At 39.9% G+C, this 9,337-nt stretch overlaps 1 protein-coding gene across 1 annotated transcript in view; it reads right to left on the bottom strand.

Annotated features, from left to right (window-relative positions):
- Nucleotides 1-6,487: 6,487 nt before the first annotated feature.
- PRKCI (protein kinase C iota) overlaps nt 6,488-9,337 on the bottom strand; it is a 29,871-nt gene continuing 27,021 nt past the window's right edge. The window contains exon 18 of the mRNA XM_042798926.1: nt 6,488-9,118. Coding sequence (XP_042654860.1) covers nt 9,031-9,118 — 88 coding nt within the window. The 3' untranslated portion in view covers nt 6,488-9,030. The remainder of the gene's footprint in view (nt 9,119-9,337) is intronic.

Genomic DNA, 9,337 nt, shown 5'->3' with positions numbered 1-9,337 from the left:
GGGTCTCCCAGCGAGGGTCCCTCCGTGATTGTCCCTCAGCACCTGTCCCTTAGCATGGGTCTCCCAGCGAGGGTCCCTCAGTGACTGTCCTTCAGCAGTTGTCCCTCAGCATGGGTCTCGCAGTGAGGGCCCCTCGATGATTGTCCCACAGCAATTGTCCCTCAGCAAGGGTCTCCCAGCGAGGGTCCCTCAGCGCCTGTCCCTCAGCAAAGGTGCCTCAGTGAGGGTCTTCCCTGCAAGGGTCCCTCAGTGCCTGTCCCTCAGCATGGTTCTTGCAGTGACAGCCCCTCAGTGACTGTCCCACAGCAATTGTTCCTCAGCATGGGTCTCCCAGCGAGGGTCCCTCAGTGACTGTCCTTCAGCAGTTGTTCCTCAGCAAGGGTCTCCCAGCGAGGGTCCCTCAGCGCCTGTCCCTTAGCATGGGTCTTCCAGCAAAGGTCTCTCAGTGAGGGTCTTCCCTGAAAGGGTCCCTCAGTGCCTGTCCCTCAGCATGGGTCTTGCAGTGACGGCCCCTCAGTGACTGTCCCACAGCAATTGTTCCTCATCATGGGTCTCCCAGCGAGGGTCCCTCAGTGATTGTCCCTCAGCAAAGGTCTCTCAGCGAAGGTGCCTCAGTGAGGGTCTTCCCTGCAAGGGGTCCCTCAGTGCCTGTCCCTCAGCAATCATTCCTCAGTCTGGATCTCCCAGCGAGGGTCCCTCAGCGACTGTCCCTCAGCGAGGGTCTCCCAGCGAGGTGCCCCACGCACAGCGGGCTCGGCTCTGACACGCCACTGCTGGGGGATGGGAAGACACGGGGAAAGCTGGTGAGCGTGATGGTGGCTACCCCCCACCCCACCCCAAAGCGGTTCCAGTTGCGGGCTCATCACACGGCACTGGGAGCGAGGAGATGCTGAAGGGCAGAAGGCACCAAAGACGGTCACGGATCCTGGCTGGCAAAGCTGTACGATCAACTCTGCGGAGGTGCGTTTATGTGAGGGCCGCCTCCTGCTTCAGGCTTGTTGCTGGAAGGGGAAGATGCTCTTCAGGAGCTGCTTAGTCTTTGTACAACTAATTTACGTATTACAAGTCTTCTCTGTCTGCAGGGACCCTAAAGCTTTTTGGTTTACATCTCCCTTGTAAAAACAGCACTTCAACTGAGATTAAGGCACAATCCAGTTTGTCGTTGCCTTTCATCCCGTAGTTACGTATTTTGATGCAATGTGAGTATAAAAGCATAGCACAGGAAAACGGGGCAGTTGTACAACCACCAGGCACCGCTTAACACCGGCCAGCACTGCCCACGTCGAGCAGGCCTGTGTCATTTCCTAACAGCACGCCAGAAGAATTAGCACAATGCAAACAAAACCTGACTCTCAGCTGATCAACAGCGGGGTTTGATATACTTTAATCCTTCACTTTGCACCTCTGATATGCTCAGATTTCCTCAGGGCGGCAGGGTTTACTGACAGAGGAGCCCTTGAGAATCGCTGCAAAGCTGCTTTGTGAGTCACCTCTTCACTTGCTTTTAAAACACCACATCAGTTGCAGTATCTACAACAATATCTACATTTCCTTCTGATGATGGCTGGGCAAGGAGTGATCTGGGATTATTGATGTTATTTTGTGTGCAGGTTTTGCCCTTGTAGCTAACCTTAGATGGTCACATCTCATGTTTGCACGGGAGCTAGTGCAATTTGTGGGACCTGTGGTGCTTTGTATTGCAAAAATAACAAATTGTCGACAGTTTAAGTAGTAGAATAGGGTTTAGAATAACTGTATAAATAGCAGTGCCTGGGTTTTGAATGATAACTTTCTGATGACACAGACAATCATGGTTATATTTATTTTTTAAAACCTAAAGAAAACCACTTGACCTTTCTATTATTAAAGAATTCAGGTACAGATGAAGGAATCGTAAAACTGAAATAGAGCACGACCTCAATTTTTGTATTCAGTGGGAGGTGTCGTAACAAGGATCATTGTTTTACTGTTGCCATATTGCAGCACTCAAGCAGAAGGCTTTCCTATAAATGAAGGGGTATCAAAAAGAAGCTTCAATTTTATCGAGGGATGTAAACCTCCAAACTACTTGAAATTAAGTATGCTCTTTTTTTGCAGCTGCTTGAAATAGACATTTCATAGAATGCCTATAGAAAAATGTAACTTCTCTTTTCATGGGCTAGAGAAAACAGAGAAGGAAGGGAAGGCAGAAATTCCTTCTATTCCACGTAGGCCAAAGCTGAGATAAAAGGTTCCCAAAAACTGGAAACAAGATTTAATGTTGGGAAGAACACAAGTATTGGAGTAATGTAACTTTTTCCCCCCTTTAATACTCTACTACTTGTCCTTTCCCATCCTTTTTCTCTATTTTTATTGTAAATCACTAAAGATTGATTCAGCCTTTCCTCAGGGACCATTTACCATATTTACTACTACTGTTATGGGGAGGGCACTTTTCCTTACTTACCCTTTCCTTACTTTCTACCTCCTTTTGCCAGACTTCATCTGTATAACCCCTCCATAGCAGCAGAAACCCAGCTGAAATGTATAAAAACATCAGGCTCTATGCATTGAGTTTCATGAACTGAAGGATGATCAGGACTGACACCTCTTTCCAGCCACTTGAGATTCACCACAAATAAGATTTGTGTATTTAAGGAAATTTCATGGATGTTGCACTATAAACCTACTCTTGGCCCATCTTTGCATCCAACAGCATTTGATCTAATTTAGCAGCACACGGTGGTTAATAAACATCAGCCATTCCACCTCAATGTGCAGTTTTATATCTCAGCTTGTTGTCTGTACTTTTCAAAGCAGGGAAGTGTTAAAAGCACATTTAAATGAATTCCAGCATTGTGCAGCAATGTGTAGTAGTACCCTGGTGCTTTTCATAAATGCGATTCTTTAGCCTGCAGCAACACAATTACACAGGACTCTGCAAGCATCATCTCACTCTGGCTGCTACATCAAATGCTTCTGCAGCATTTCCAGCCTTAGAAAAGAGGAGTGTTTCATGTAATGATTCTGCAGAAGGATTTTATAAATATTGGCATTTTTCCTCCATTTACAGTTAAGCAAACAAGAGGCAAAGCAGTTGTTGGAGTACAAGCGCTCGCCTCACACAAAAATGTGAACTGTGTTTGTGCAGGGCAGGGAAACCGAGGAAAGTGATGCAGAACATGCAGAAGTGCCTTCGGGTTTGATGTCAAGTGTCTGTTTAAATTCAGTTTAATTCTTTATTCTTCAGCAATAAAGTGTTCAAGGATAGGACAACAAATAGCTTTATGGAAAAGTAAACACATTTGTGAAGAACACTAACAGGCCATACTTACATACTTAAGTGGATTAAAGGTTTGCTTGAAAGGCACAACAATATAGTAGCATAAAACAAGATTTCTGAATCTACCAGCTTTTGGAGCAGATGCTGAAAGACATGGACCTGTGATACAATCATCCAGACATTCTGGACATTCCAGTCTTCTCCAGCCTCTGGTTCAGGTTCTTATAAAAAAAAAAAATTATATTCAAATACCAATCAGTGAAACACACTATGTCATATTTCCGTTCTAAATTTACTGGAGAAAATACAATATTTATAACACCAGAGCAGGACTGATCTGTGGATGTAAGGAAAGCAATGTATGTAGGCAGATATTACATCTTTTATTAGACCTACTGATGTCATGGAAACTGAGGAATTTGGTGGCATTGTTTAATTTGGAGTTTTAAAGTCCTGCTGCACATTTTCCATTTCAGGTTGCAAATCCTGGTAACTATTGTGCTATAATGGTAGTGTTGCTATAGAGCTACAATAATCAGGCAATGTAAGACAAAAGTTTGTAGGTAGAGGATTGTCTAAAAAAAGATGTTAACTCTGCCTACAATTCTACTGTAGACTGTGAAAAGCAGTTCCAAAGACACTGTGCAACTAAAAACCGATTTACAGACCTCTGCAAGATGTAATAAATTGTAATAACAGAGCATAGGAAGAATTTTATTATTAATGCTCTTTTTATTAATATTATTAATTTTCAAGAAGTGGTGAAGCTCTGTCAAGCTTACGAAATAGACATTTAAGGTTGTCTGAAAATGTAATTCATAAATAGCACCTTCACTGTTTGGTTTCAACACTGTAGGTTTAATGACAAGGGAGCCTGTACAGAATTTTTGTCTCTAGTCTTCTAGAGTCAGCTCTAAGGAAAAAAAGTTATTATTTAAAAAATAATTTTTTACTTTACAATTAAATAGTGACTATGAAAGTTTCATTTTCAGTTAAAATAAAAAATGAGGGATATATGATAAAATGTGCGAAACCAAGTGGGCCCCTAGAAAGTCTATTTATTATTTCATATATTTCTATGATAATACCAAACAGGACACACTCAAGAACACAGACCTCCAAAATATCATGAAGCAAAAAAAAAAGAAGTGTGTTTAAAAAAAAAAGACAAAGTGACATCCTCCCCACACACATGCCCCTTTGGATTCCTCAGAGGCCACCTTTGTCAGTCGCTGGGGTTGATACCTCTTCTACTTGCACAGTAGGAAGAAGGGCAAGGGAGGCAAACTAATCTGCATTTCTAAGCGCAAATAAAAATAAATCCTTTAAACTACTGCCGATAAAGTAAAGTGCCAATTACCATATTAAAACAAAATAAAATGATCTTTCAGTTGAGCTGGTTCACATAGATACAAAGTTGTTCAAACTGCTAAGTGCGTAAAGCACTTTGTCACAGTTTTAGGAGTAAGATTCAAGTTGCATATTTATGAACAAAGGGGGGTTTCTACAGAAAGAAGCATTTTTTTTTTTTTAAACTGTTTCCATATACACATTCTCTGAAGATGCTAAAGAGCACAATTTAACACTGAACAGAGAACAAAAATTGTGCATTTTCTTCTCTGAAATATTAGCTTGGACATTTTAAAGAAAAAAACATTTTAGTGGTGATTTTTAATGGTAATTTGTCATACTTAAAACCACTCTTGTGAAACGTGCTATGACAGATTAAGTAACACAGACAAGATACTGTATTAGAGATACTGTAAGATCAAGTACAAAAAGTTGATGGATTTTAGCACACACACCACATCTTACAGGACAAGTTACTCTGGAAGCAGTGCTGTACATGACAGCTCATGAAGAACCTGAGCTATGACTTAGTTTCTACATCTAAAATCAAGGTCAAAATTCAGCGGTTTGGCCAGATGCTTCCCACCCAAAGAGGGACATAAGCCCAGACGCTTTGTTCAAGCTTAGAAGGCGAATGCGGACAGATTTCTGGTTCTATTTATGCCTGAACAACCCACCTCCTGTGAAAGCCAAACAGATCCAGGAGGTAGATGCTTCTCTGCCTTTAATTGTTGGAGATTAAAAGGTAAGATCGCACATTTCAAGTGTACAGTTCAGATCCCTTTATCATAAGCAGGAAAAAAAAAAAAATCTTAAAATAAACCCTAACAGAATTCTCAAGAAAATGCAAAGTATGATAAAATCCTCTTTTTCTGAAAGGGGCTCCAATCCCCACCTCCCTCTTCCCAGGAAAACATCATTAATCTATAGGCAATTTCAGATACCTTTCTTGCTTAAACTGCTTATGCCATCCTTCATGAAGTGAGGACGCATGCTGAGCAGTTAAGGTATCAAGTATATATAGATTATCCCAGCTATTAATTTCTTTTATAGAGCGTCTTAACATAAACAATTGCTCAGACTGAGCCGAGAGCAGTTGGCCACCAAACTGAACAGAAACAAGGAGGGTGCGTGGGGGGGAGGTTAAGCATTTAAGATATGCAACCATCTGCAGCATTTGCCTAGGACTGCCGATACATACTTTTAATAACAAGCCAGATTGCAAGAGGAAATCTCTTAAAAATACAGATACACAGCTACTGAAATACAGATATATTAGAACACTGCATCTGTAGCAGGGTATGAGGTAAGTGCCCTTGCCCTCCGTATCAGAAATCTGTGAGAATGCGGGGGAGGAGTTGAAGAAACAAAGAAAGAAATCATGCAGAAGTAAGCGCAGCAGATGAGAGTGTTGCTCTAAACTCCAACTCCCCAGCTCTGGCAGCCGAGATGACATCTTAGAAGTTCCAGCTGAAAGAGGTCCTTGGGTCAAGCAAGCTAGAATCGCATTTTAGATTTTATTTGAAGCTTTCTGTATGCGCACAGCTGACCAAAGCCTCACTACTTTTGTTTCATCACTGGTGTTGGAACGAAAGACAGAACCTACAAGGATGCTTTTTCTCCACAGGGTACGATGAATGTAAAGGCTGGCAAAGCACACTGGAGAGGGACCTGCATTCTAAGACATGCTTGGGGAGCACAGGCTGAGGGAGGTATTTCTCAGGTTGCTACAGTCCATCCCACTGCTATCTCCTAGAAGAAACAGCAAGATTAGAACAACACTCCTGTGGGACCTGGGTATTTAAGGGTCAGACAACAATCCCAAGCAAAGCCCAGCATTTCACAGTATTTGTTTTGGAGTTTAACACACAGAGGCCTAATATAAATGTTTTATTTGAAGTAAAAAGTGTGCACAAATAAAAGGAATGATTACACAACAACGTTCAAGACCATATTCCATATGAAACAGCAAAACAGTAGTGACAATATTAACTAGCAGAGCACCTATGAGAATCCAAGTCGCATACAAAAAAGAGGTTACTCCACATAAATACATGCTTCTGATGCAGACACTTTCTTCAAAAGACAAAGCCTACTTCACTGGACTGTTTACACCCAGTGTCCCTTCTGAATATTTATGACAGTTGTTATATGGTTAACAATAAAGATAACTGTTAATATCATGGCACTTTGGAGAAAAAGTTTAAAAATTGATTTACAGTTATTTAAGATGTTTGTCACTTTGCAACTTTCTTAACAGTTACATACGTAAATAGAAAAAGTATATTTTCTGTGACATTATCTATAAAAAAAAAAACAAACTCCCACTTTAAGCACAAAAGACAGTGTTTTACTCCATTACTCTGCTGTGATGAACAGCAGAAATGCCCATCCTTACCTAAAGCCATTTTACTTAACACCCCATATGAAATTAAACCACTGTAGAGACAAGGCTTTTCTTGTTTGCTTTAAATAAATTCCAAGTTTAATATCAGTTAAGTCCTGATGTCTAAACTAGTCATGCGGGTGTAGAAGTCAGAGGCTAAACAATTAATCACAATTTTAAAACTGCATGCAAGCAGTTCACTTGACATGAACTAAACATGCTGAATTTATTAGCTGCTTTTTAAAAGTAGGTTTACTCTTATATTTTCAAATGTAAAATATTGAACAGGAGTTTAAGGGAACCTGATTTTTAACAGTGTGGAGGTTCAATGCTTCCCTGAAATTAAGGCCCCTCCAATCACTTTCTAGTACTGAAAATTCAGCCCAATACTTAAGAGTTTCCTATTCACGTTGCAGAGAAAAACATGAACTAAATACCACACCATGACATTACTGTGTATTTGTGCGAGCTCTCTCCTTGAAGTTAACATGTAAGTGAAAAAACATACACCAGAAGATTTGTGCTATGAACTTACAATGTTGCCACACAAGGATTTTCAAGGAGAGACACTGAACAAGCAGAAGTCTTATTAAAAGCTTCAGATAAGGTTTGCTAACTTGTGCTTACAGATACTTCGATCTGCTTTCAGTAACGCTTAGCTTGCCTTACAGCTCTTGCTTACATAACACAGATTCTTTTCTTCAATGTCTCTTAATCCCTTTTCCCCAGAATAATAATGAAGTGGTACATTTGGCATTTCTTCAGCCTCAGACATTCAAAACTGTTCCTTAAACATTAAAAATAAGAATTATCTGTGCTGTATATGACACTGTTTTCTAACATGAAATGTAAGAATCACACCTCCCAAAAGTCCTAGTTTGAACTATCCTTTCAATTTATTCCAATTACTTAACTATTACCTTTAAGTCTACTAGCAACATTTAAGGTTTGATTGCAATTACAAATCACCGTCTATAGGTGGAGAAGTTAAGGGAGTCATTGCGGACAGTATGTTTTCCTAGATGTGCTTTTTCCACTGGCAGTCAAATGCATTTTCAACAGTATGGCAATAAGATTAAAAAATAAAAGGAAACAAATGCCCTCATCTAGGCCATAGCTGTAATGTATGCAGTTCTGATACAGTTCAGACAGCAAGTGTAGAAGCAATAAATAATAGCATGAGGTTCTACATCTGTCAATATTAGCTGCTCATTACTGCTAAATTACGCTCTGCAGATTTTAACTTTTCAAAGTATTCATTGAATTCCATTTATTTAAACTAACGCTTTATACTGTGTACAACCCTCACTGAAAGGGACAGGCTCAGAAAGGCACTCTGTATATCAGCATACAATTCCTAGTGTGTAATTTCAGAGCATTATCGAGTTATAATCATCTCCTTTTGGATAGGATCAGTATATGCTATGAAAGCAACCATCCTTGACCTATTCAGTCTAAAAATCTGCTCTCCTTGCTGTCATTGCAATCTGAAGGGCAATTACATAGCTCTCACTTCTAAATCTAAGGAGAACAGAGAAATCAGACATTTAGAAAGAAGAGATTTAGAACTACAGAAGTCATAAGGTCTCACTTGTCTTGCTGGAAAAGTGAAAGTCCTTTAAGTATATTTCACTACATCCCCTAATGCAATTTGTATTCTTTAAAGCAATAATAAAACTTTCAATTAAAGCAATAACAAAACTTTCCTTTATCAGAATGCTGTATTGGCAGACTATACAGCCAGACCCCATTGTTCAGTCAGGAGCCCCAGAGACCAACTTCTATATTAAAATTCAAGTTTGGCAAGACTGTTGGAAAGTTTAGCATTTTAAATCTGGCAGCCGAAAGTTCGTGTATAACAACTGTCCTGGATGACAATTAATACAAAAAGAAAATTCATGAGTAATTCACACTAGGTGGCAAGGGTAAGATGTTCAGTTACTCATTTTATGCAAGTGCATCCAAATGAAGAGCTGTTTATCCAAGCAGAAACAAACAGAGTAACAATTGGCACAGTCCAGAGATGGAGAATTCAGACACATTCCTCAGCTGACATCAAAAGAGGATTTATATATTCGAAGCCTTCAAATTCAGACTGATCAATCTTCTTTACAATATCACTATTAAGATTAAAAAACAGTCATTAGTTCAGCAAAATTAAAAAGGTAACAATATTAACTGATAGTTTGTCTTAAAATTTAGACCTGTACAATGGATTGCAATTGAGAACATTTCCCTTCTCTCTTTTGTCCCTCTCCATCCTTACAGTTATCACAAGGATTTTTTTTTTTAGCCCCTATAATAGTAAAAAAACATAAAACCACTCAGGAGCAATGACT

Source organism: Tyto alba, unplaced genomic scaffold, assembly GCF_018691265.1.
Source record: "Tyto alba isolate M040663 unplaced genomic scaffold, T.alba_DEE_v4.0 Super-Scaffold_10, whole genome shotgun sequence".
NCBI classification, from domain to species: Eukaryota; Metazoa; Chordata; class Aves; order Strigiformes; family Tytonidae; genus Tyto; species Tyto alba.
Note: the sequence above shows the minus strand (reverse complement) of the source record. Positions and strands in the feature narration are given on the sequence as shown.